The sequence below is a fragment of the Cynocephalus volans genome, chromosome 10 (genome assembly GCF_027409185.1).
Source record: "Cynocephalus volans isolate mCynVol1 chromosome 10, mCynVol1.pri, whole genome shotgun sequence".
Classification (NCBI taxonomy): Eukaryota; Metazoa; Chordata; class Mammalia; order Dermoptera; family Cynocephalidae; genus Cynocephalus; species Cynocephalus volans.
In genome coordinates this window covers 113,919,935-113,947,113 of record NC_084469.1, presented here as the reverse complement: position 1 = coordinate 113,947,113, position 27,179 = coordinate 113,919,935, and the positions used below count along the sequence as shown (strand labels likewise).

General features: G+C 50.8%; 1 protein-coding gene across 1 annotated transcript in view; it reads right to left on the bottom strand.

Annotated features, from left to right (window-relative positions):
• The window catches only part of CA5A (carbonic anhydrase 5A), a 38,638-nt gene that overhangs the window by 5,778 nt on the left and 5,681 nt on the right, over positions 1 to 27,179 (bottom strand). Inside the window, exons 2-5 of the mRNA XM_063110092.1 lie at positions 25,935 to 26,132; positions 6,754 to 6,872; positions 4,484 to 4,579; positions 4,268 to 4,330 (exon numbers count right to left, since the gene is read on the bottom strand). Of these exons, the coding sequence (XP_062966162.1) occupies positions 4,268 to 4,330; positions 4,484 to 4,579; positions 6,754 to 6,872; positions 25,935 to 26,132 (476 nt within the window). The remainder of the gene's footprint in view (positions 1 to 4,267; positions 4,331 to 4,483; positions 4,580 to 6,753; positions 6,873 to 25,934; positions 26,133 to 27,179) is intronic.

Here is a 27,179-nt window from a genome sequence, read left to right as displayed (position 1 = left end):
GTTTGGGCTCTTTCCTCCCTCCCCAGGGCTGCGGGGATCCCACAGCTTGTGGCCAGAAAGGGGCCATCTGTATCCTTCCAGCATCATCCCCAAGAGCTGTGTTCCATCTCTAACGTGCATCAGAGCCACGAGGTTGCACAATGCTGCTCTCCCTTGGGGCCCCAGAGCAAGTCATGCCCCGATTTTGTGCATCTGGTCAGTGCAGGTGGCTGGGATGTGACGCTGGGAGCACAGGGACATGGTCTAGGCCATCCTGTCATTGCAAGAGGGTGGATGGGCCAGCTCATTGTGAAAAGGTGCCTGCTCTGTGCGTCTTTGCTGGTGAAAGAGGGTCCAGGAGTTGCGTTCCACCTTTCCACCTGTGCACTTCCAAAACCACAGGAGGTGGGGAGGCTCACGGAGCTGCAATCCACCCAGAAGGGAGGATAGCAACAGGGAGAAAAGGCAAAACCCAAGGGGCGGAAACTGGTCAGCGGTCACCAAGGGGTGGGGCGGAGGCAGATGACACTAAAAGGGCTGCAGGACGTAGTGTTCAGGTGGGGGTGGCATCCTGAAGGGTTCTTGGTGGTGGATACAGGACTCAGCATTGTCAAAACTGACTGAACTCTATGCCACAGAGCGACATGATGTTGCAAATTTTAAAAACTCAGCCCAGGTGTTGGAGGAATCCAGACGGAGCGCAGACTGTGACAACTGGATTATGCATATATGACACGCCTCGCGGAAGGGGTGGGGACAAAAGGCACTGATCTGAGTCACTTTGGAAAACAATATTTTATTTATGAGTTTTGGCGGCTGGCCGGTGCAGGGATCGGACTCTGGACCCTCGTGTTATCAGCACCATGCTCTAAACAGCCGGGCTCACCAGCCCTGGAAAATGACGTTTGAAAGCTGCCACAACGCTCACCACAGCAGCCCCGAGCCTACTCTGTTATTCCAAGTTTTGTCTTCCTTACTCAAAGAGGACCCACAGCTTGTGTCAAGCCCCACAGAGCCTAACTCTGCTCCTGCCTTGTCCTCTGGGAGCCTCAGTTTCCCCAAGTGAGGACGGGGGGTGTGGCATCATGAAGGGCTCGGGACCATGAGGTGCTTCCAGCAGCACCCATGTCATGAGGTAGTGGGGCTCAGCGCCTGTCACGGCCGCTGCTGGAGCCAAGGAGCCTCCAGGAGAGCAAGGAGCTGCCCTTGACCCTTCGGGCCTGGTGGGCTGTTTCCACCAACAAGGTGGTCAATCCCCCTGCAGCCCCGACTACTGGAAAGGCAGGAGGCAAGGGGTGGCCCCAGCAGCCTGGGCTTGCAGGGAGCTCCTCCCGGGCATGTGGGGGTGGGGACCCTCCATGGGAAGTTTTCACCAAAACTGCTGGCTGTGCAAGAGGGTCAAAGGTGAAGCCTCAGGGTCTCAGTCCCGGGGTTGTCTGCCCAAGATCATGGGCCATGCTGGGCTGTGCCTAAATGGTGGGAGTTGAGGGAACGTAGATGGCCTCTGGGGAGCCGCAGCCTTCAGATGGGGCTGAGGGGCCGTGGCCTGGGCTTCTGGGCAGTGCCTGGTTTATTCCTACTTGACGGTCACTGATGTGTTTCCTTCTAAGCTGCTGGAAAACTCAGAAAGGTGCAGCCCCTCCCCCCTGCAGGAGTTTTGAGGTTCAAGCCATGAGTTCTGAGCTCACATGGGAGCTGGGATGGCCTCACAGTTGGGAGTTCAGGCTGGAGCATTCCACTCCCTGGGTTTAAAAACTAACTCTTCACCCACTGGTGTGTGCCCGGCAGCATGTCCCCTCACCTCTCTGAGCTTTGGTTTCCCCATGGCACAAGCGGGTAAGTCACAGGACTGACCCTCAGCGTATGTGGAAAATTGAGACCATCCACACACAGTGCTGCCATTCTTTACCACCCCCACAAGATGGGGGGTGACATCTCCTTCCCTTCACCTGGGCAGGTGCCTGTGGCTGGTATGGTGGGTGGAAAGTGGCAACTGTGATGCTGAATGACTTTGGAATCCAGGGCACAAAAGGGATACTGAGTCACCTGGTTCTTTCTCCAGACATGTGCCCTGAGCCCTGAGCGCCACATGGAAGCTGGCCACCCTGAGCTGCCACGCTGGGAGACAACCACAGAGGAGGCCACACAGGGTCCCTGCTGATTAAATTGCCTGGCCCTGGTGCCCAGGGAGACCCCCAGTCCCAGCCAAGCCCTGTCTAGCCTAGACTGGGAGAGTTGGTGACAAAGGCTGTGGTTTCAGGGTGGTTTGTTCCTCAACCACAGAAAACCTGGAAAGGAGCCTAAAGCTGTGGAGTGACCCATCCCTGGGGAGAGGGACTTGCCAGGTCCTCAAGGGGTGAGTGGCAGAGCTAGAATCTGAAGTCAAGGCCACCCAGCCCCATGCCTGCTCCCACACCACCTTCACCCTGCCCTGTGCAGCTCTCCAAAGAGGGAGCTGGACTCAACCATGCTTCCGGCATTTTCCATCACAGGGCCATCGTCTTAAGGATCCATAGACTCCCACAGGGTAGAACCAGCTGACTGCTCTGGCAGGCTTGCATGCAGTCCTGTGCAGCAGTGCCCTGTGCATGGCAGCAGAAGGGAGCCCTGTCCTTTACTCAGGCCCCCACTGGTGCCCACACCCAGCTGAACACTCTACTGAGGACCAGGCACTGCTGTGCCATCATTTTAATCCTGATAATGACGCTCTGGTATGTACACTATTAATAGCTCTACTTTACAGATGAGGAAGCTGAGGCTCAGAGAGGTCGAGCCACTGCCCAAAGTCACATGGCTTGGAAGTGGTGGATCAGGGCTTTGAACCCAGAGAGTCTGACTGAGGGGCTCCATTATGCACCAGGCTGCAGTGGAAACTCCCAGGCTCTGGGACCGGGAACCGCTGTGTAGACATCCTTCAAGTCTCTTCTCATTCCCTGACCTATGAAGCCCTCCAAGGCTGGCCTTTATCTCTTAAGAGTCTAACTCTCTTACTCATCAGGTGAGGAGACTGAGGGCCAGGGATCAGCATCAGGACCAGGACTGCACCCAGACAGTGCCTCCTTCTCGGCCTGTGACACCATTTCTCCCTGCAGTTTGAGTCAGTCCACAGAGGAGAAGCTCCAGAGCCTTCCAGGGAAGGAAACAGACCCCTGAGCAAACAAGCCTTCATGGCCAGTGCTTTTCTCTCCCACCGGAAGGTGGACACTGGCTGGAAAACATCCTCATCCAGGTTTACTCTGGCTGAGGATCAGCAAGGAAGAGGATGGGGCACCGGGGCTGCCAGCACTGTGGCCTTGAGGAGTTCCTGAGCCGGCAGACGGAGCAGCGGGGGTGATCTGGTCTTGGTCCCATGAGGCTGGCCTGGAGTCAACTTCAAGGGGACAGCAGGGCACAGATCAAACAGCTCCCATGAGTGGGCGAGGAAGGGCCCCCCCTTCCTCCCCGCTTCCACCTGGAGCAGCGCACACCATTGTTAGGACAGGCTGAAGCCTCGTCCATCCCCACGTCTGAGGACCGCGTAGACTCCTCCCGCCCTGAATTCTTTTGTTTGGTACTGAATAAATAAACCAAACTTCTTTGGAATTTCCAATCCTCCATCAAAGTCCTTTCTCAGCTGATCTTGGAGAAAAGCGACACAATTACCCTTGTCATCCTTTGGAGGCGCACTGAGCACAGCAGGGTGTACAAAGAGAGCAGGGAAGACGTGCAGGCTGAGCCTGGCCTTACAGCTGGCCGGCGGGCCTGGGCAGCCTCCCTCCTTCCCGGGCTCCGGGGTCTCCTGGGACAGAGACCCTCTTAAGTTCTTGCCCAAAGGGTGTGCTGGGTGGTGCACGGGTCAATGCTCCCAAATGTTAACAGTCAGCTGTTTACTTCAACCTGTTTTAAAACAAACTTTATCACTAGTGGATGTCATTGCCCAGGACAAAGCTAAAAATACTTGAGCAAACCAATTAAAACTATTAGAAAACGCAAGTAGGAGTTCGAGTGGCAGGCAGGCGTGTCCAAACTCTTCAAACTGTTGCCTGAATGGCTGAATTTTGGGGAACCCCAGTTGAGCCCAACACCTTGATGCTACTGAGGAGCAAACAGGGCCCTGAGAACAGCAGTGACTCATTTGAAGCCACAGAGCCACCAGCCCAGCTGGGACCTGACTTGAACCGGACCCATCCAGTTCCGTTTGCAGATCTGGAATCGCGCTCCGCTAACCTGCTTATTTTTCTTTGCGAAAGAGCCACACTCGAAGCAATTTTGCTGGTCAAATTATGCCGATTTCAAAACACGCGCTTACCTTATGCTTCACGGCCGGCAAGATGTCCACCAGCTTCTGTAGCGTGGGATGACGGGCCCCCACCTGCACAGCACGGACAGCCGGAATGTTAACTCGGAAAGGCAGCAGATGGGACGGAAAGCACACATCTCTGCCAACAGACCAAGTCTGACAAGCCGTCCTCAGTCCCCGCACACCGCAGTTTCACCAGGAAAGCTATGCCCAAGCGCGCATCACCTTTAAGAACACACCAATCACAGCCAAGCCGTTCTCTCCCACGACAGCTTCCTTGTAGTTTGGATATTTCACAGAATTCCAGTGAACCAGGTGCAGCTGAAACACAGCAGAAAGAGAATTTAAATGGATCACGACACAGCGAATGCAGTCATGTCCCCTCTGTACAGCCGACCTATTTGTCATGGAGAGGCTGTGGCCCGGTGTGCAGACGGCCAGCAGCGCAGATGTCTTTGGAGCTCGCAAATGTGGCCAAAGCCACAGGGAGTAAGAGCCTTAGTCTTCCTGGTGCAGAGAAAGGAGAGGATTGTTTTAACTTTTTTATAAAATAGAAACGGTAGTTTGATTATTTGCTGCCTCTTAGTTATCCTTGAACGAGGATGACCACGTAAGGCACAGGGTCCTCAGTTAAATTGGAACTTCATTAAGCAATGAATAATTTTTTGTGTCACGATGTCCCAAATATGCACCTGCTCCTCAGTCTGGCACCTGACTTTGAACTTTACCTGTGTACCTTATTTTACTCCCCTCCTTTAGTTTTCCTGTGGTAGGAAAATGGATCTGGGATTATGTTATTCAGTCCAAACTCGGCATTGGAATAGGCCAGATAACAAGGATTTAAGTCAGGGTCAGGGCGTGGGCTGGGCAAGGGCGTTCTAAGTCACTAGCAAGTGGGAGGCAGAGCTGTGTCCAGTGTCCCTGGGCCCTGACTGGGTGTTCTTGTGATAGACTGTGGTCTTACCTAGAAGGGGCCTAGGTGTCTGTACATCATATTTCCTTGTAAGCACGTAGGTTGTGGACGGGCTCTTCTAAGCAGCTACCCAAGACCTGAGTCTACCAGGATGGGCACAGGAAGCCTGCTGAGAGGCCGGGGCTCTGCTGAGGGTACTGGCCCCACATGCACTCCATGTGGCACCTCACTCCCAGCCAGTCTCAGTGTTCCCAGCCACGCGCATCTGGGACAGCAGGGTGGATGTGGTCTCTCCCTGCCCATCTGTATCTTAGATGGAACACTGTACCGGAGGTCCTAGAAGTAGAGACAGCTGTTCCTGGAGCCCCGCTGCAGCCTTCCTCCTTTACAGCCCCCACCTGTGGAGCAGGTATCGCCTCCTAAGCCCCCTGCCCCCAAGCGATAACACTCTACAACTGGGCCGGAGGCATGGCCAGCATGGGAGCCCAGCCGCCCTGCTCGGCCTGATTCAGGGACAGCCCCTGGTGGGCCCCAAGCTCTCTGACCTTGTGTCTGCACTGATAAATTGCAACAACCTTCTTGTTAAAATCTCTGTTCATTAGAAACGAAGTTGCAGGCACCGGGTTCCTGAGATGGAAGGTCTGTGCTAAATGAGAAGGGTCTGCCACCACTGTGGCACCCTCTGTGTCTGTCACTATTTGTAAATATGAGTGTAATGATAACAATGGATGTAACCCCCTGATGACAAAGTGTCCTCAGACTTCACCTCCGAGCCTGTGATCACATGCGATTTTCATTTTTTGGTTTGGCTAGACTCTAGTTCTATTTTAACTACAGAAATAACAACAACAAAAAGTTTAAACAGAAACCGTCCATGACTTTAGATGCATCAAAGAGTCAGGTGGGTTGGTGTGTGGATGGAATGATGGGTGGGTGGACAAAGCAGTGACAAAGCGATATGGCAAAACAGTCATCACAGGGTCAGGGTGGTAATCTCGTGGAGTCTCATCGTACAGTGCTTTTCATTTCTTTTGTAAGTTGGAAAAATTTCATAATAAAATGTTGGTGGAAATCTGTAAGGCACAGCTTAGGACCCCAACATACCTACAAAAAACAATTTCTAACATCTATCCTCATTCTCTTCGCTGACTCCCATTTTGGAATGTTGAAAATATGCCTTTGTTTTAAGAAGATGATCTCTATCGTAAAGATTTTTAGATTCTCAGTAGAGGGCCTCGTGAAGGCTCTCGTCCATGATCATTGCAAGCACACAGCTGAGAGAGAAGCTAAGAGCTCAGGCTCTGTTCTTGAATCCCAGCTGTTTGACTTCAGCAAGTTACATAACCACTCAGACCCTCAGTCTCCTCTTCTGTTAAATGCGAGTGTGTATAGTACCCTCCTCTTAGGAAAGTGGTGTGATTAAGTGGGAGGGGTGATGTCAACTGTTCTGGTTTGAGCACTGAAAGTTCCAGCTTCCAAGAAATCCTTCATCTCTGGGCAAATGGGATGGCTGTTCACCCTGCAATAGAGCCTGGCACATAGAAGGCACTCAGATATGTGCTGTTAGATGACGTCTACGAACCTCTGCCGGGTACACGCGGCCATCCACCGTGTGCTCTGAGCCCCACTCGTTTGCTGATCCCCAGTGGAAGTGGAACTGCCTTAGTCTGTAGTGGTTTTCCAAGGGCCCACCACTAATTCCTGGAAACGAAAGCAGTGAGACTTGTAGGTTGTTTGACTCTTCCTCAGGCTGTGGTTGTTGCTTGTGGTGCTGTCTACTCTTCAGTTACGTGATTTCACTAGCAACGGATCGATGTATTGCTGAAATGACAGACTCAGAGGCAGCCTCCGTGAAAGGTGAGATCTCGTCTGTTCTGTTCACCTCTCCCCCATCACCTCACCCAGTGCCACCCCACCCAGCTCCAGCCCATAGTAGCTTCACAGTCAATGCTTGCATGGAAGCAGGATCCGAGCACAGCAACTAGGTGGCAGTAAGGGATGCAACTCCCTCCATGCTAATGTATGGCAGATACCAGTTTCTGAGAAGCACACCAGTCCTATGAGGTTTCCAGACTTTTCTTTAAAATAAAAAAAAGATGTCTTGAATTGAAAAGTAAGCAGCTTAAACCCTAGCACCAAATAGTTTCATAAAATAATACGTAATGAACAAGGTTTTTAAATAAACAAATTCTGAGATACAACATGCTACATTTTCCACCAGTCCTGATCTCTATGCAGCCTCTGCTTAATCTAGTCCCACTAGACAACCAAATTCTATTGGAACACTCCTTTCCAAGGCACCTTAAATACTCACTTGGAGCCTACTGCTCTTCACGGGTGGGCCTCCAGGCAGCCCTCCTCAGCCAATGGGGCCCAGTGTGGCCTTCCCAAGAACTGTTGGCCTGACACACACAAGCTCAGATGTGAGTATCGACCGAGCATTGATCGCTGAGGATCTGGCCTTAAGCTGCAGATTCGTGACTACCATCCTCAGAGATTCTGTTTTAATAGGTTCAGGGTCAGGGCTGGGAATCTGTGTTTTAATGAGCTCCCACGTGACACTGATGCACGTGACTTATCCTGTCTCCAGCTGCACTTTGTCACTGAAGATTTCCATTAACAATTGCTATAAATGTGGTGACTGTTCAATATCTCACTTTTAATTGAAACAAGGGTGGTGTGCTGCTGGGATGGCTGGGACCAGTCTGGGAAACTCTGGCAGAGCCACAGAGTGGACTGGAGGGTGGTCCTGCATGGCCTTTCCCATCCACTGCCGGGCAGCGCTCAGCACGCCCTCTGCCCTGCTGCCGTCACCTCCATCTGTGCAAAGTGAGAAAACTATTCAGTGGTATGATGGATGCACTGAGAATTAAACACAAGGGCACTTCAGAAAGTTTGTAGAAAGATTCAGATCGTCTTTTAGTTCTATTTTTCCATGAACCTTTTGAAGTGTCCTCATCCTGCTAGCTAATGGTGGTTTTCCCCTGTAGAAAGCACTTGTAGTTGAAGGCACTGAACTGCAAACCAGAAACAGATTCTGCACAGGATTCTGCCCTGGACTAGACACGCACTTGATCGAGTCACAGAGTTTCTCTCTGTCTTCCCTCACTTGAAAGTCCTCTGATGGAGGACTCCATCAGAGCTTCATCTAGTTTTAAAAGCCTATGATATTATGAGGCAATCTTCATTCTCCTTAAATAGACACAATGAAGTGTATCTCAATTTAAGAAATACACAGAAATACCCGTTCCCCCAGTGGGTACATGAAAACACTGGAAACAATAAAATCTTATCCTGCTGGCAGCAGCGGCACCGCACGGAGCCATCCTACAGACAGGAGAGCAGAGGCGGAGAGGAATGACTCCCTTTTGGGCTTGGATTGCAAGACTTTATGGCGACTTTCTAGAGCTAAAAATACAAGAGGGTGATTGTTTTTCCTCTAAAGGATAAAGACATGTGAGCCAAGTGGACTTTGAAGTTTTGTGCTTTAATTTACTAGATGTTAAGTAGGCTGCCAGCAATCCCTGAGGTGCAGCAGCGGGAACCAGAATTCAAATCCACGTCTCACCTCAAAACCTTGCCTTTTCCACTTGGTCCTTCCAAGTGCAACACATGTCCTAAGGAGATCACAGAGCCACCAAACTCAGGCGTGGTTATCTCTGTGCTCACTTATGCCCGGAGCCTGATCCATGGTGGGAAGGGGGTTAGCAGCACTGCAGGTCCCAGAGCCTTTGTAGCACCAAAATGCACTGGTTAGTGACCCAGCGGGGTGAGTCTGCCTCTCAGGTGCAAAATGTGCTTGTTCGTTAAGAGTTAACCACGTGGAGGGCCGGCCTATGGCTCACTTGGGAGAGCGTGGTGCTGACAACACCAAGTCAAGGGTTAAGAGCCCCTTACTGGTCATCTTTTTTAAAAAAAAAAGAAAAAAGAAAAAAAATGAGTTAACCATGTGGATACTCACGCATGTCTTTTCTGGGCTGAAACTACCTGGAAGGCAAGTATGACAGGGCTTCACTTAAGCCACACACAGTCGCACTGAACACACTAGTAGACACAGTCTGTGAGGCTCTGAGTTGAGTATTCAGTAGCATTCCCAGGACAGGGAGCATTTCTGTCTGGTTCATTATTGTATCAACAGCATTAGTGCAGGAAAGGGTCCTTCAGGGTACCCAAGAATCCCCGCTGGATGGATGAATGAGTGAATGACTGAGTGAATGAGTGGGATGTATCAGTGTATTGACATCCATCCAGTCGCTCAGTCTTAAGTAAGCAGGTCTGTGTGTTACAGTGGAATCCATTTTTTGTAGGAAATCCACAGAACACCAGAACTGCTTAAAGATCTAGATTAGCAGCTTGGCTCCACCTCGAATTTGCTGTGTGACCTTGGGCAAGTAGCTTAGCCGGCTCTGAGCCTGAGCCTCTCCACCTGTAAAATAAGGAGTGTTGGCAGGATAAACTGAGACAATGGCAGAAAAAACAATTGTAAAGTGTTTGTCAGGTGCTGATGCTGACGATGGTGGTGACTGTACATTAGATAACCTTTCAGGGATTTAGCTCCTTCATCTATATAAAAAAAGAATCACTAGCTAAATGTTCCTTCCAGTTCAGGCATTCTGTGATTCTGTGTGGGCACAGACATGGTATCTCCAGATGTAAATCCAGCATTAGCTGGGTGTCTGCCAGATCTCTACCAACCAAAACTTTGTAGAAAAGTCACTCCCCAGATCGTCCCAACCAGCAGAGAGCCAGGAAGAGGAGCCTGTTGGGAACCAAAGGGACTTGTGAGCGTGGAGCGTTACTCCCTTTGGCAGGTAAAGAGCTGCACATGAGTCTGCAAGTTAGAAGACTTTCCCAAGGCCACCCCCCAGCAGGCTTGGAGCCCGTAGAGCATGGCTCTATGCTCTTCCCAACAACAGGCCGTTGCTAGTACTAATTTTTTTTTTTTTTTTTTGGCAGCTTGCCAGTATAGGGATCGAATCCTGGATCTTGGTGTTGTCAACACCATGCTCTCACCCACTGAGCAAACCAGCTATCCTCCTGGAATTCTTTATGGAAGCAGGCGCTAACCATTTGAATTCCCTGTCTAGCTGCTTCAGTGAAACGCAGCAGCCTGTTGGACTAAGAAAATGTAAATGGAAGTCAGTCCTTTTGAATCCTGGGGCGCCCGCCCACTGCAGGAAGGAATGTTCCTTTTCAATGGGGCCTCCAGGACACGAGACCCCTCATGCTGGTTCAGGCGGCATCTGGTCTTTTGTATCTGAACAAGGGACTCACTGAGACAGAGGCTACCCTGGGCTGGGGACCAAGCGAGCTCACAAACACCCCCCAAAAGACTGCTGTATCTCACTAGCATTGTCGCACACAAACAAAAATACAGGGAGAGGAGAAACACCAGCTTCTAGGAGAGTCAGTTGAAAAGGAGTCTGGGTCTGGCGGAGCTTTCTGGAACAGAAAGGCAAAGAGGCTAGTGAACAGCTCGGGCTGGGTCGGAGCGGCCTCCAGTGGCGAGTCGGTGGAGCTCCACCAGGAATCCGGCAATGTGGCCGACACGGCATGAAGCCTCCTCTCAGCCTCACGCACGCATTTCAGAAGAGAAAAGCAACCCAAGAAAAAGCACAGCCTTTCTATTAAAGAGCGCCAGTGGGTATTGATTACACAGCAGCCTCTTTAGTAAAAATCAGGTTTCAGATTTGTACCTCTTGAACCCCTTTCAAGTTGGAACAGAAGAATCTCACTGTAACAATGTTTCCAAAATTAGACCTGACCAGCAGACAGCCCACCAGCAAAATGCCAAGTGCATTTATTTAAAAACTGGAAAGCAGCCTTTTGCCGCCCTTTCCGCAGACAACACAGCACGGTGCTCAGGAGTTGGGTCTGGAGTCACACCTGGGTTCAGATGCTGGTGCCACCTCTTCCAAGCTGTGTGACCTTGGTCTAGCCTCAGTTTCCCAGTGTGTGAAGTGGGGATGATCCTAGAACCTACCCGACAGGGCTGTTCTTAGGATTAAATCACATGGGAAATGCAAATACTTAGCACAAGCCTGGCATGTAGGAAGCACTCAAAGAAAAACAAAACAGGAGCCACTGACCTGTCTCTACGGGATGAAATAGCTAAGGGATAGAAGTTCTCCCTGGCCAGCGTCTCTCATACCCTGGACACTGTGTGTCCCATCCATCAGCTCGTGTAATTGTCTGGGTTGGAGAACACTTAGTGTATGCTATGAGCGCAACTAGCTGACCAGCTAGCATTTATTGAGTGCCTGCTACATACTGGGCATTGTGCAGAGAGCTTCCTGCTCCCTATGAGGTCAGCTCTGCACAACGACCCTGCAGAGTGGGCACTATGACCCCAACCTTGAGATGAAATTGAAGTCGCCTGCCCCAGGCTACATGGCGAGCCCAGCCCAGGTCTGCTGTATGGTCTAGCCCCTCAGCATTTGTGGCAAGGTTCAAGCCAAATTCTACCACTTTTCTTGCCAGTAAAGTTAGGAACCCAATTTAAGCCTGCAGCCCTGGATAAAATAATCTCAAAGTGACTTTTCATAATGACAATACAGTGGCAGGGCAATTTCCTTTAATCAAAACAAAAGGCAAGTACAATTTATGAGCAGGGGGCCTTTAGCTGCCACCCCCAGCCCCCAGTCCCTGCTGTCAGCAGGGTTTGTCCACAGAGCGGCAGTAGCTACTCATCACCCCCTGCATTCTCCACCACCAGGTGCATCCGAACCAGCTCATTGAGATATAATTGGGCAATTGCATCAGAGATTGCCAGACCCTCCAGATATAATAACAGATGACGTCTGAGGCTGACTCCATGAGGCGAGGTGCTGGCCCAGATAATATTGTCTCTGCTATTATGACAGACACTGTTAATAGCCACCTGCTTGTAGTTCAGGGCTTTTACCAGGATAAGCAGGCTTTTGGCAGGCATGGTTGTCTTAAGGTTTAAAATTAGTACAAGAGAAGTCTGAGACACGCTGTGGCAAAGGATCGGCCTGTTCTTGGTGCCGCTCTGAGACTTAACTAATGTTCCAAAGCTATAAAGTGCAAGGGTAAGGGGGTTCTCTGTGTTCCCTGGACCAGGAAGGATTTTGTAATTCTCTCCAGGCAGGTAAAAGCCACAGCCAGTGGTCACACGTGGTCAGTGCTGGGGAGTATATTGAGCCCCCACCCCCAGGACTCTGAAATGAGGGAATGCAGACTGCTCATGGGAGTTGAACTCTAAGAACATCACATGCTGGCTCAGGTTTGAAAGCCAGGCAAACCTGGGCTCAAATCCTGGTTTCACGTGGTATGGCTTTGCACAGGTTGTTTTCTCTCTCTGCAACCAAGACTCAATATTCTTAAAATGATAAGGACACCTACCTCATGGGAACATGGCAGAGGTCAAATACTGTGAGGCTTACAAATGCCTCCTTCACTCAGTCCTGGCATCTTGTAAGAGCTCAGTGAGTGGTAGCCATTTACTATTACTATTGCTGGAAAATGTAAAACAACGTTCTCATAAACCTGCTTTGTCCTTGAAACTATATTTGCACTCTCCACTAGTTTGAAATAATTTTCTCACAGGCCTGCTTTGTTTTAGAAGTAGTATCTTGTCCTTGAAACTATGTTTGCTTGCTCTTTTGGCTTTTGTAACAAGAGCTTATCTGCACAGATCGCATATGATAGCTAAACTGCTGAGAAAAGGGGAAAAAAAATATGTAAAGAGCCCTGGAACAGTCCGCCTATAAAAAGCCTTGTCAGATCTAGGTTCGGGGACCAGGGTTTCTGGGCATGAGCCCATCTGGTCCTGCTAGTGTAATAAACACCTGGCTCTCCAACCTTCCGAGTGTTCGAGGTTGCTTCCTTGCTGAGTTAGTTTCCAAAGTACCATGACTGGTATTATTGTTATTATTAAAATTGCTATCATCATCATCATCAAAACAGAGCTCTGCAGTCACCTGAAGCAGTCACTATAGTCCTATCTCAAGAGGGCCTGCATAAAAAGAGATTGAAGGATGAACATGTCTGAAAGTGTCCACTAGAAGGGGCTGAGCCAGCCATGGAAGCACAAAGGAAGAAAAATCATTCATTCACTCAACAAATACTCACTGAGCTCCTACTGTGTGCCACACACGATACTTGGCAGTGGGGAAGGAGAGAGAATGGTGCAGATTCAGTCCTGCCCTCCCAGGGCGTGGAATCTGATAGGGACAGACAGACTGCGAACAAGTCATGAAAATAGGGGTGCTATGGCAGACAAGATGGGTGATCTGGGGAGAACTAAACTGGCACAGGAGACCAGGGAGGTGCCTGTGGATGCAGTGTTTCAGCTGAGCCCTGAAGACTGAGTTTTTACTCGTCAGACCAAGACCATTCTGTGCAGAGAGGTGCAATAGGTGGAAAGGACCAGAGTGAGAGACAGCGGTCACCATGACAGGACAGATGGAAGTTCCAAATGGCCAGAGTGTAGGGTCTATACAGAGCGTAGGGTCCGTGCAGGGGAGTTATGGGAGATGGGGCCGGAGGAGCAAAGAAGTAGGTGCTGGCAGTGGCCAAATCAGGGGGGCTTCCAGGTTCCTATCTTTTAAAAGTGGAGGCACCATGCAAGGATCCCAGTGCCATCACCCATTTGATTCCTCAGCTTCCCCAGCTCTGACTCCAAACCCAGCTCCCAGGCAGGCTTGTTGGAGACCACATTCTGTCTTGCAGATTAGAGCCCCAGTCCCTGCAGCAGCTCGCTGGGGAGGTCACCACAGCAGAGCATGACCCAGGTGTGCTACCGCCCATCACACGGGTGTGCACGTGTTTTAAATAGCAGGGCCACTCTCAGAAGCCCTGAAGCGTAACGTAGCTCTTTGTGGTAGGCTCTCTCAAATGTTTCAGGGGAACCTATTCAGCATCTCGTACAGAAAAGCCCTAAACTCCATCTCCCCAGAGTCTCTGCCATGGCTCCTCAGAGGTCTCTCCTCTTCCTGGCCCCTTCCATCTGAGTCCCCTCCTGCCCTCCTCTCACTAGGTGTTCTCCCCTCCCCACCCCTACTCCTCGAGCACTGCCCACTCCCTGCCACCCACCGTCTCTGCAGCCAGCGCACCCTCGGGAAGCCTCACAGACCTGGCTGGTAGATTTTCCTTATGCTGGTCTTAGGAGAGTAGCCACCTGCAGTACCCCTTGCAGGATCATCAGGGACAATGCCAACATCCATTAGTGATGTCTGCCACAGGAGGTGGGGGAGCTGCACGATCCATGACTCAGTTTACCTTTCAACTTACTTTTCACACATTTCCTAACTGGAGATCTCCGTGTGAGCAAAGACCAAATCTGGGAAGGTTTTGTGACCTAATGTGTTACTAGGCATTGTCGGCACTTACTAATTATTTGCAAAGAAAACCGCGTGCGTGCTATGTCGCAGATTTACCATTGGAGATTCTTGTACAGAGCAAGAACGTGCAATTTCTGGGAGGTTTTGCAGGAGCGGTGGGGAGTGGCATTCCTAGCAATGGCGAGAGGGAGAACGCGGTTACCACATTGGGCATCGTCAGGTTTTGGGTGGTCCTGAGCTAATCCCAGCATCCATCTTCCATTTCCAGATTGACTCCTGTGAAGCACAGCATTTTGGCAGTCAAGTGCCCAGGATGCTAAGGGAGGTGGTGAAGAGCCGACAGGAGTGGCTGGGGGGTGAGCCAGGGGCTTGCGACAGACACGGGCCACTCTTGCACTTGTCAGCCTGCTTCCCCTGGAGGAGGAGCAGGAGGGAAGAGGCCCTTCTGACCAGTAAGTCACCCTCTGGGGGGAAGCCATGGCACTGTGCTGGGGAGGTTAGGGTGGGTGTGGGGCCCCAGGGGCTTGCTGTTGGCAGAAGGCGACACACAAAAAGGGAAAGATGGGGAAGAGGTGGACTGGGGGATGGCTCACTGCCTTCAGCCGGCTGGCATCTTGGGGGTGGGTGGGACTGACGTGGATTCGTGAGCTATTGGGGACAGAGTGTTTTGGGGGTTATCATTCCCATCAATCGGGTGATGGGGCAGGCTTGGAGAAGCAGAGTGATCTGCGAGGAACTGAGCTGTGATTCAAACCAAGGTCCCTTCTGTTTTCGGAACAAGGATTAACCCCACACTGGAGTGAAGGAAGACCCCAGGGACCAAAGCCGTTACTGAGTGAGCGGTGTGTGCACAGGGAGCCAGGGTGACCGCTGACGCCACCAGGCAGCAGTCTTTGTTCTGAGAGCTTCGTGGTATGACCTCCTCCACCCACACAAATGCCTGGTGATGGGACATCGTGGGTTGGCAACCGAAGAGGGTTGATGAAATCCCAAATCTCATCACGGCTTATTTGAGATTACACAATGCCTTTGACCTCGTTTATAACCTGGTCTTCTACATTCAGGGTTTGTATCTGCAACATTCCCTGCAAAACAATCTGCAACTTTAAGCTCTACGAACTCACAGTTATCAAGTTCTGTCACTTACAGCTTTCTTCTGTGGCCAAAACTGGGTTGATAAACTTCCGAAGAAAACTGAATATCGGAAAAGAGATGTGCCCACAGCATTGTAGGATGACTCAAAAATATAAAACACTTGTTCATGCCCTAACCATCTGGTAGCGAAGGTTATTGAATTTTGCCTGCAGTGTTACTTTCTGGTTCCTTCCCATAAGCACACATATTTGGTACGTTTCTTTTCAAAATAAGTCAATAACATTTAATAAGAAATAATGGTTACTTGTTAAACTGTGTCCCTGGCCTGTGAATAGTATCACAAAGGCTGATCCTCTATGATAAAGCAGTTCACCCATCCCAAGCAGTCCCACCTTCACTCTCCTGTATTCGGCTGTTCTGTTCCCTGAAGCTGCCAGGCTTTTCCAACCCCAGGGCCCTTAAACTTGTCACATCCCATTGGAGTTCCCAGAGAAAATACAGGACACCCAGTTAAATCTGAATTTCAAGTAAAGCAATACATTTTAATGTATGTCCCCAAAACTTAGGGTTAGTATGTCTCATGGAATATTGAGGGCCACTTATACTGTAAAAGGATTTCCTGTTTGTATGAAATTGAAACTGACCTGGACAACCTGAATGTGGCAGCCCCAGCCCACACCTGGAATGCCTCCTCCCACCTCTCACAGGGCTGTTCCTCACCACCCAGGTCCCAGGCCAGGCAGGGGCTTTCCTGGTCATTCGGTGTAATACCAACAACCTCCCCCACCTCAAGTCATCTCCTAGATTTATTTTCTTCACAGCACTTATCACTATCCCATATGATCGTTTTTCTTTCTTACGTTTTTATTAATTAATGTTTATTTATTTACTTGTCCTGCTAGAATATAAGCTTCCTGGGAGCAAGGGCTTCACTGCCTCGATCAATCCTTATCCCTACAAAAGACTACCCAGTACACTAGGGTAACCCTGAACTGTGGGAAGCAGCTGTGGCTGGAGATGAGAACCTTACGTTTTGATCCAAATCATAACAACAGTGGGCTCCACCAGCAGTATCTTGTCTAACATGATCCCAACCCCTGGCCACAGTTGATTGGCCAGGGATAGGCACTCAGACCATGCTGGGCCAATCAGGGTCCCTTCTTGAGTCTCATTAGTGCAGGGCTGGTCCAATCAGGGTCTCTTCCTGAACCTCATTAGTGCATTAGTGCAGGGCTGGGCCAATAAGAGCCACTGCTCTGGGAATTTGGCATTGGAATTGAACAAGAACAGGATCAGTGTCTCGCAGGTGGCCAGACCATAAACTTTGGAAGCTCTTATTTATTTATTTATTTGTTTGTTTGTTTGTTTGTTTGTTTCCAGTTTTGAGGACCAGGAGAGAACAGAAAGCATCTGCAGAGAGAAAAAAGAGCACTGACTTCCATCTAACCTCCAGGATGACACTTTCTCCCCACAAAATAATCCACACCCAGGACCTGAGGGGATAAAACCCCAGTAGCTAAATAAGAAAAGGCGGTGGCATACATATGTACACATGAGCGGTCTTCAAATAGTTCACTGAAAATGCGTATGATGAAAAAATTATGCAAGGATTTCAAAAATTTTTTTGCACACCAAAACAAACTTGTGCAAACTTGTTCTAACAGTCTGAACAGGATCTAGTTTGAGGCACTAAGAAGGATTAGACATCAGTTTGAAAAGAGTGCCTATCAGAGCAACATGAATTCTGCTAAAATTTGAAGCAAGAACAAATATAAACTTTATAGTGAGGCTCAGGTGGAAAAATGGTGAAACTATAGGTGCTTTAGGAAAAGTTTATGAGAACAATGCCTCAAAGAAATCATCCGTTTACAAATGAATGACTCATTTTAAGAAGAGACGAGACGATGTTGAAGATGAAGCCTACGGTGGCAGACTTTCCACATCAGTTTGCAAGGAAAAAATTAATCTTGTTGTGCCCTAATTGAAGAGAACTGATGATGAACAGCAGAAACAATGGCCAACACCATAGACATCTCAATTGGTTCAGCTGACACAAGTCTAATAACAAGGTCAAGGGTTCAGATCCTCAGACTGGCCAGCTGCCACACACACACACACACACACACACACACACACACACACACACACACACACACACACACACACACACACACTCCCAACCAACCAAACACCAAAAAACCCAGCTTACACAATTCTGACTGAAAAATTACAGTTGAGCAAACCTTCTGCTCAACAGGTGACAAAACTATGGTGTCCAGATGAGCTGCAGACAAGAGCAGAGCTTTCCGTGGACATTTTAAACAAGTGGGATCAAGATCCTGAAGCATTTCTTCAAAGAATGGTAACAGGAGATGAAACGTGGCTTTACGAGCACAATTCTGAAGACAAAGCACGATCAAAGCTATGGCTACGGAGAGGTGGATGTGGTCCAGTAAAGCAAAAGCAAAAGTGGACTGGGCAAGAGCAAAGGTCATAGCAACAGTTTTTTGGGACAAAGAATGGTAACATCTGCTTATTATGGGAGTGTTTTGAGAAACTTGGCCAAAGCTTTAGCAGAAAAACACCCAGGAAAGCTTCACCAGAGAGTCCTTCTGCACCATGACAGTGCTCCTGCTCTTTCCTCTCATCAAACAAGGGCAATTTTGCACAAGTTTCAATGGGAGATCACCAGGCATCCGCCCTCCAGTCCTGCTTTGGCTCCCTCTAACTTCTTTTCATTTCCTAATCTTAAGAAATCTCTAAAGGGCACCCATTTTTCTTCAGTTAATAATGTAAAAAAGAGTGCATTGGCATAGTAAAATTCCCAGCACTGTCAGTTCTTTAGAGATGGACTAAATGGCTGGTATCATTGCTTACAAAAGTGTCTTGAACTTGGTGGAGCTTATGTTGAGAAATAAGGTTTACATTTTTCATTTCTACTTTTTGATTCCATTTTTCCCTGAACTTTTGAAGTCCTCTCTTGTGTGTATAATATATTAGTTTTAGAGATCAGATAGCCCATTTATGAATTTGCAGGGAAAAGTGCTGCCCTTCGGTCATGTTCTTTCATCTCAGTCAATGGGTCATCCTTGGAATGTGCAGCCACAGTTCTCTCCCTGAGAGTGCCAGGGTTCCCTTCCAAGGAATTCCCTTCTCCCCCTGCATATCATCTTGGAACTACCAACTCATGTGCCACTGGTAAAGCTACACAGTCCTGGAACCTCCTGCTGTGGCATGGGGACAGCCGCAGCTGGCACTTCACCTAGCACAGCCAGTGGAAAGGGACTTGGATCTCACATGGGGTGGTGCAGGTGCTGTATAGATGGTGGAGGAGTCCTTGCTGCCATGGCTCCTGCCCTGTCTCTGGCCGGCCTGTCCAGTGGGAGCCCCTTATTTTTCTGGGCACCTCCCTTTTGGCTTATGTTGCTGGAGTCTGTTTTTTTGACCTGTAACCAGAGATCCTGGATGGAATAGAAGTGAAGTCTGTGAACTTTAAAATCCCACTAGTCTGTGCATCACTCATTCATTCCCTCCAGGAGCGACGTTCAGAGCCAGCACACCCAGGGTGTGGATTCCATGACGCCAACGGCGCTCCTGTGCTCGGGTTCTCAGGAGCTGAGCCCCTATCGGGGTCTCTGGGTGCTTGGGACAACTACCATTTGTCACTTAGAGGACACAAGGCCATTTCGAGCCCCACTTTACAAATTTACATGACTTGAAGTTCACCTCAGAGTGGAAGGGGCACAGGCAGGCACGTGGCCCCCGTGTGGCCCCTCCACTGCCTGTCACTGTCCCCCATGTGAGTAGCCTTCCGGGGAGCCTGCCTTGAGTCACAATGCTGCCACCAGACTGGCAGATCCTGATTTTCCTTCTTTACCTGGTTGGCCAGGTCATGAAGACATACTGAGTCCTCTGTAGTCAGAGAAAGCCAGCCTTGGCCAGGCTGGCAGCTGCTGCTCGGCCTTCTCCTGCCCTCCTATGGACACAGTGAGAAGAATCCGGCCTGAGCCTTGTTTGCATTAGTTTATTTCACAGGAACCAGTGGGCGGCGCTATGGCACCCTGGATGCTTAATTCTCCCGGGGAGGTGCCAAGCACCTCACACAGGCCTCCCTAACCCCACCAGCAACCCTGCGGCCGCAGAGAAAGGAGGAGACCGAGGGTCAGAGGGCTGAGCTGACCCACTCGTGCTCCCAGCCGGTGGGCAGAGGAGCAGGGACTTGATCCTGGAGCCCGGCCCTTGCCACCGTCCTGTGCCCTCCCCGCTGTCCTGTGCCCTCCCACACCCTTGAAGACCGAGATGCACCATCACCTGGCACGTTCTGCCTTCACGAAGTGGGGTGGTCCGCACACGGGCGTGACAGTGGCCATCCATTTAGACGTGGCCACTGTCTTCCCTCGTGACTCCACCTCCCTCTGCTCTTCCACCTTCTCCCCGGTCCGGCCCCTCTGCCGGCCTCCCTTCCTCCGCCTTTGCCGCCCACATTCCTCGGGAACAGCCGCTGCCACTGGCTCAGCCACTCACGGGCGCGTCCACGCAGACGGAGGTTTCCCCCGGCCTCCCGCTCACATTTCGCTTTGAGTTTCTGGCCCTCACCTGTTGGCTTAGCCCAGACCTGAATAATCATATTTCATGCAAAATTATTTCTGCACCCTGAGTCTTCTCCATTCACTTCCTTCCTTGCTTAGGAGGCATTTCGTTTCTTCCTCTCCAGGATTTTTTTTTTTTTTAATTTATGGGAGAGCCTCATTATCCTCCCTTTTTTCAGTCCTGCCCGTCCTTTGGCTGAGTGTTTATTCTCTTTGCTCCTGGTGGCTCCCGATTTCCATGGGAGGTGAATGGAGAGGACAGAGCCTCTGAAAAGAGGGGGACAAGAGCCTGGAAAAACAAGCCATAGAGATGGGGGTGCAGGCGTATGTGAAGCTGGGCAGGAGAGAAAGAAAATGGACACCGGCTTTCGGGAAGACGACAAGTAAAGTAAAACCAGACTGGCCTGAGCCACAGAGGATTGTCCAGCTAATTTATATGGCTGGGGAGACACCCAGATAATTCTTCGGTCTGTGGCAGGGTGGGGTGAGTCCCTTGAACCAGATGGGGAAGGTGGTGGAGAAGCCAAAAGTGGGAGGTCAGAACAAGGCCGGGTGCCGCAGGCCTGGCTGCAGACGGCCGCAGGAGCCTCGGACTTCAGAGCAACCCAGGCGAGGGTGGCCGAGGCCAGCTCGGGTCCAGTGAGGAGGGCGCTGTGTTCAGCTCTGCAGCCCCCTCTCCACTTCTGGGCAGTTGCTCTCCTGCATTCTTGGTCCCCACCTTGCTCCAGGTGGCCAGAGTCACTGCCATTGGCTCAACCCAGACAAGTGACCCACGCTGGCCACTGAGGATCTGCCAGGACTGTTGCCGGAATGGCTGGCAAAGAGGCTCTTGATCGGTGTGGCTCCATTGCCAGGCTGAGCCGGAGCTGCAGCTGCCACCTTTGCCTCCATGTGAGAATCCCCAACCTAGAGGGAGTCCGGCTCAGGGGAAGCAGATTACAGGTGTGGCATTCCACCCCCGGACCCAGCCGTGCCCTGGACTTTCAGGATCTGAGCCAATAAGGATCTAAGCCAATCCCTCTTCTTTACTTAAGCCAGTTGGAGTTGGATTTCTGCCACATGCAACCTAAAGAAGTTTTAATTAATACAGTGAATTCCGCATTTGGAGAGCAAACATGAGATTAGAGGCTTCAGGGACGAGAGGGAAAGGGGCAAGGGACAGCAGTAGGCAGGAACTCGGTGTGCTGGATGGAGTCTTTCCCATGCAAAGCAGCAAACACTACTCCACAGTTCTCATCCCCTGCCCAACCCCAGAAAGCCAGCTGCTGACACTCAGCTCCTCTCCACTATCCATGGGCCGGGAACGACCAATCTTCAGTGGGGCCCCTTTGAAAGTTCCAAAAGGCCCAGTCTCCCTGGAGACAAGTCTGAGTCATAAAGCACCCTGCACTGACCAGAGATCTGACCAGAGATTGCTGCAAGCTTCCCCTTTGCCCAAGCTGCAGGGACCCCTCCTGCAGCTGAATTACGTTTGTGCAAAGAGTAAAAGGGCTGAAACTGGTTAACCTCCAGCTCCCCTCCTTCTATTCCTTCATTCTCAACTTCATCACTTTTTATTTGTCTGCATATGGTAAGACCCTCGGAAGCAAACGACAGAAACTTAAATCAAACTGACATGCAGAAAAAGAGATGTACTAGTCCCAGGTTGAGCTGGCTTCAGGCACAGCTGAATTTAGAGGCTCCAACATCAGCTCAGGCCTCAATGTTTCTCTACCTCCTGGCTCTGCTCCCCTGTACGGCTTCTTTCTCAGGTGGACTCTCACCTGCTGTCCAGGAAAGGAGCTGACCCTTGCATGAGGCCTGCAGGAGGAGACCTCCTTAAACATTTCCAAGAAAAAAGTCACAGGCTCTCATTGGCCTGACTTGAGTCATGTGCCCATCCCTGGACCAATCACTGCAGCCAGGAAAAGGGATGCTCCAGCCGGCCATGCCCATTCCTGTCACTGTGGGTGGGACCGGCTCTGAGCCACGTGAAGGGGTAGAGGCGAGTGGGGCAGGGGGCTCCCAAGGAAAGCAGGAAGGCTTGCACCAGGGGGAAGGAGGACAGATTCCAGGGTGCTGTGGACCAGCAGTGTTGGGGAGCCCATTGGAAATGCAGATTCCCAGCTTCACCCCACACCTGCCTGTTAGGATCTCTGGGAGAAGCTGGGAGCCTGGATTCCACTCTCCCTCCAGGGATGTTGGTGCAGCTGAAGGTCGAGAGTACTGTGCTGGACCACCCACCACCCCCTGGCTAAGATTAGTATTTTATTCACAGGTTGGAGTTTGGGTACAAAGTTTTGCCAGTGAAGAGGATGAAATTCTTGACCCAGAGGAGGCTTTGACTTTTGATTCTGGGGATAATTACCATGTGCAAGCATCTTGCTTCCCAGTCTAAAATCTGAGCCTGAGCTCCCTTGGGATACAGAAACATCTAGAGTCTAAGGTGCACATGCCGTAGACCAGGTAAACAAGAGATAGTGACAAGTGGACCCTTAAAGCACCACCGTCGCTGCCCCTGTCAAGAGGCCAAGGCGTGGGCCTCGGCCTCTTGCCCTGCTGTGTAGGAGGCGGGTGTCCCATGCAGACCTGCTGTCTACCGGCCCTGCCACAGGGATTTGCCACTGGATGTGGCATCAGCTGGGCATGAGCCAGGAGCCCCCCACCCCAGGCTCTCCACACCCCCTGTGTGCTCATATCCCTCCCTCATGTGGAGCTTAGCTGCAAGTGGCCTCATGCCCAGTCTTTGTGGATGTCAGGTGCAGATTCTTTCCACAGAGGGTTCACATTCCTAAAATCTCCTTCCTTGGGGAGCAGAGGATCCCATTGTGGTGGCTCTGTGACCTCAGGCCGTGAAACTCTTTGCTCCGCCATTTCCCATCTGTAAAACGGGGAATCATTTGTGTCTGACCTGATTGTTATAAGGAGTGAAGCCCCTAGGCCGATGCGGTAATGCCACGTGGGCTTTAGAATCTGCAGGAATTGGATGGAAGCCGATGCCTCCGGTCACACAGCTTGGATGGATCATCCATCTCTGAGCCTCTGTTTGTTCTTACATAGAATGAGGACACGGATACTTTGTGTAGCGAGTCTCTGTTCTGTGCTGTGCTGTTATGCATTGAGCAGTGGTGCTTTTTGAGAGGGTGTTCATTTTTCTGTCTGTCCAGTATACCTGCAGGATCGCGATCTCCCCTGGGACCACCACTTTCCCAGCATGTAGTCTTGGTGAGGACGTCAACTCAGATGCCCAGTGCTCCACTGGCCGAGGGCTGCGTGTCCACCCAGGGTCAGCCACCAGACCCTTTACCTTGGGAATTTGAATTATTTTGTAAAATGTAATTTAACAGTAAATATAAAAAGGTCCAAAATAACCCTCAAAGTTTTTCATATTATATGACTTAAAGGAAAATGTATCTGTTATATAGATATCAGTAAGATCCAGAACTACATACAAAAATTATACAGAGGGAGTATGAATTCTATAGTAACTCATCTATATTCATGATATCTGTTTTTCTCAAAATTATTAGTAAAGCCATACAACTATTAACCCAAACAATTAAAGATTCAGGAGCTATTATTCTTTATCCGATCTTTTGAAGTTGCTGCATAAAAAATTTTAAAATAATATAAAACTACATAAAACCTGAAAAGCCAATTTCAGCTGCTCCTTGGGAAATTAAACCTGGAATAGGCTACCAAGGGCAGAAAAAAAGTTGGCAACTAAAGAAGTAGATGCATAAATCCCTGCTCCCTGGATCCCTAAAGGTGGCCTGGTTCCCGTGCTTCCCCAGGTGTGCTGGTCCAGCTTCCCCCTCTCTTCTCTGAGCTGGCCTTGTCCTGCCACGACGTTCCATTGCCTGTTGGCCAGAGGTGGGGACCCTGTCGCTTGCGCTTGGCAAGCCCTCTGCCAGAAATGTTCCTGTGTGTTACTGTGAAGATGGACCGAGAGCGACTGTGAACAGCACCAGACACACAGTCAGCTGCTCAGGAAACACAGCTCCTTCTCACCTTTGAGATGAGGAAAGAGACTTCCGGAAAGGCTGAGCCACGGTGTGAATGGCGCCCTCCACAGGGCCTGGCGCAGGGACACAGGGCTGTCCATGCCCTGCCCCACACCCAGTCCGTTAGAGGCAGGAGCAGGCCCAGCCCTGCCCCGGGCTGCAAGGAGGCCAGTGCACATGGCTCGGGTGTGCATCAGTGGGCACTGTGCCTGCTCCTTGGAGTCCCGTGTTGGGTGACGGAGAATTTCTCAGAGTAGCAGTCTTTCATGGTGGAAGTGCAAGCACAGATGTCATGAGGAAGCCAGGACACAGGGCTGGGCAGACTTTCCCACAGCAGCTGAAGCAGATGAGGGCTGCCAAGGACGATGGCAGTGCCACCACACTTGCCCGTGGGACAGGTGCGAAGGCAAGTGTGGAAGCAAGCTCGCCGTCTGCCCCACTTTCGACAATGTAGAAGAGTGGGCTCAGGGCCAGCAGCCGGCACTGAGAATCTGTCTTGCAGACGCGGTGCTGAGCATCCTGGCATGGCCTCACCTCCTGCCCCGCTGCCTCTGCAGTGGGCGCCTTCCCGGTCAGCAGGGAAACGGCTCGCTGCTCCTTTAACTCTCTGTGCATCTTTCTTCTGTCCCCTTACCAAGCACCTGATGCTGTCACAGGACCGAGCACACAGTCGTGCTGACGGCTCAGGTTTATTACAGTGAGAGGGCACGAAGGACAATCAGCACAGAGAAGATGTGCATGGCCACAGTCTGGAAGAGACCAGGCGTGAGCTTCGAGTCCTCTCTGGTGGAGTCACGCAGGACCTCCTTAATCTTCCCAGCACCGAGTTGTGACCACACGTGTGAGATGTCGTCGACCAAGGAAGCTCACGAAAGACTTAGTGCCCAGGGTTTGGGGGCTGCTCACATGGGCACCTCTGCCTGGCACACACCAAAATTCCAGACTCACAGAAGGAAAGCACGTGTCCGGCAGCAATGGGGCTTATGACATCAATAGGCACTGAAAAAACCCCATGGGATTTAGCGGCCATTCCTGATAAAACTGTAAATAAAATTGGGACGAAAGGAAATTTCCCAAGCCTGACAGAGCATCCATCCCATCCGAAACTTCTGAGGATCACTGGTGAGGACTCGATGAGATGTTTCACACAGCCCTTCGCAAGGTGCTGGGACCCCATCAGGGCTCCATGACTTCTGGGGCCTCTTTCGCCACCTTCCTGCTCCCCCCGTCCCCAGTCTGTCCTCCTCACAGCATCTGGGGAGGTCTCTGTCACTCCAACCTGCAGTGGTCTCTTCTCACTCCAAGGAAGCACCGGCGAGGTCACCTGGCTCCTGTCACCCCCGTCCCACCATGGGCCTCACTTCCTTCCTCCTTCCCTTTCTCCACCTAAATCATCAGCGTCAGTCGCGCCAGACTCTCGGCCACCACCCCTCCCTACCTCCACCCACTCGGTTTCTCTCTTCTGATGTGCAAGATATTTATGTGTCACCAGCTCATTCTTTCTTCCTCCCCAGCCCCTGGAATGTGAGCCCAGGAGGGAAGGGGCTTCATCCCCAATACACCTGTGTGCATGCGGCCACGGGCATCCTCATCTGTAAGTGGCATCACGTTCCTGTCCCGTGCAAACTGACTCACGGCCTCCAGATCCCCCGAGTGCGTCTCTGTTCCCAGCCCCCGAACAGCATGAGTAAAGCCATGGCCTGTGCTGTCCCCCTCTCCGCTGAGTCTGTGACTCCCACCCCGGGGTGCAGCAGGAGAAAAGCGAAGCCTCGAACCTCAGCTTGGGCTCACCTGACCCCTCGGCAGCATCGTCAAATTCCACCTGGAAGAGGTAGCCGGTGTTCCAGACGTGCAGGCAGGACGCCGCAGCATAGGAGACCCTGAGCGGCCTCAGCCTGGGGTCATAAATGCTGTCCCTCCCCTGGATGTTGATGGGAGACTGCCGGGTGCCCCCTGGCACAGAGACTGGGCCCGTCCAGAGGGGATGCACTGAGGGGCAGAGAGAAGGAGACCCTGGCTGAGGCTTCGCCTCGTTCCATGTCTCAGATGGAGATGGTAGAGACGTGGCAACAGGAGACCCCACAGCACCCAGTTCAGGGGAAACCTACCCGACTTGGAGCCCTGGGGCCACCAGACCACTCAGCAGCTCAACCTGTGCCACATGCTTCCATCATTCTGAGATACGATGCTCCTCCCCACCAGGAACACTGCTGCCCTGTGTTGACTTCTGTGTCCTTGTCACACAGAGTGTGGCCACAGGAAGTCCAGCAGAGACCCTGGGGAGGGCAGCTGATGGGATGCAGGCAGAGCTCATGGGGCACTGTCTCCTGGGAAGGGCTCGAAACCTCTCTTCCCAGTCACTTGATCCCATCTGGGTGATGCGGTGGCAGCTGCAGCCACGGGGAAATCTTACCCTCCAGCCCTCCCACCAGGAGGATGCAAAACCCCAGCAGCAAGAAACAAAGCTGAGTGGCCCCTGCCACCTTTTCTCGAAGTTCATTCCGAAATGTTTTGAGTGTGATTTTTAAAGTAAGGGCTGTACGTTAATCAAAAACACTTCACAAAATAGTTTTTAGGAGAACAAGAAGCAGCTCATGGTCACACCCCGCTGGCGTGTGTCTGTCGTGGCTTCTCTCTGTGCACAGATCCTCATATGAAGAGAGATCTGGATTTTTTTTTTTTTTTTTTTAAGGAACAAGGATCCTACTCTCTATTATCTTGCAAACTGCATTTCTTATTTAACATTGTGAGCTCATTTTGTCAATGAAAAAATATATATACTATTCTTCTTAATGGTGGTGCATTTTTCCATTGTACAGTTACACCACAATTTTCAAAATCAATTCTTTGGTAATGGTAGATATTGGGATTTTTTCCAACATTTTGCAATGTTAAACAAACCTGTGATGAAGTTTCTATTACTTCTCTGTACACTTCTCTAGATTATTTTCTTTCTCCTAAACACCTAAGCATAGAGTTGTTAGGTTAAAGGGCGTGTCTAGCAGAATTCTAGAAAACAAGGAAAAAAGATTTATA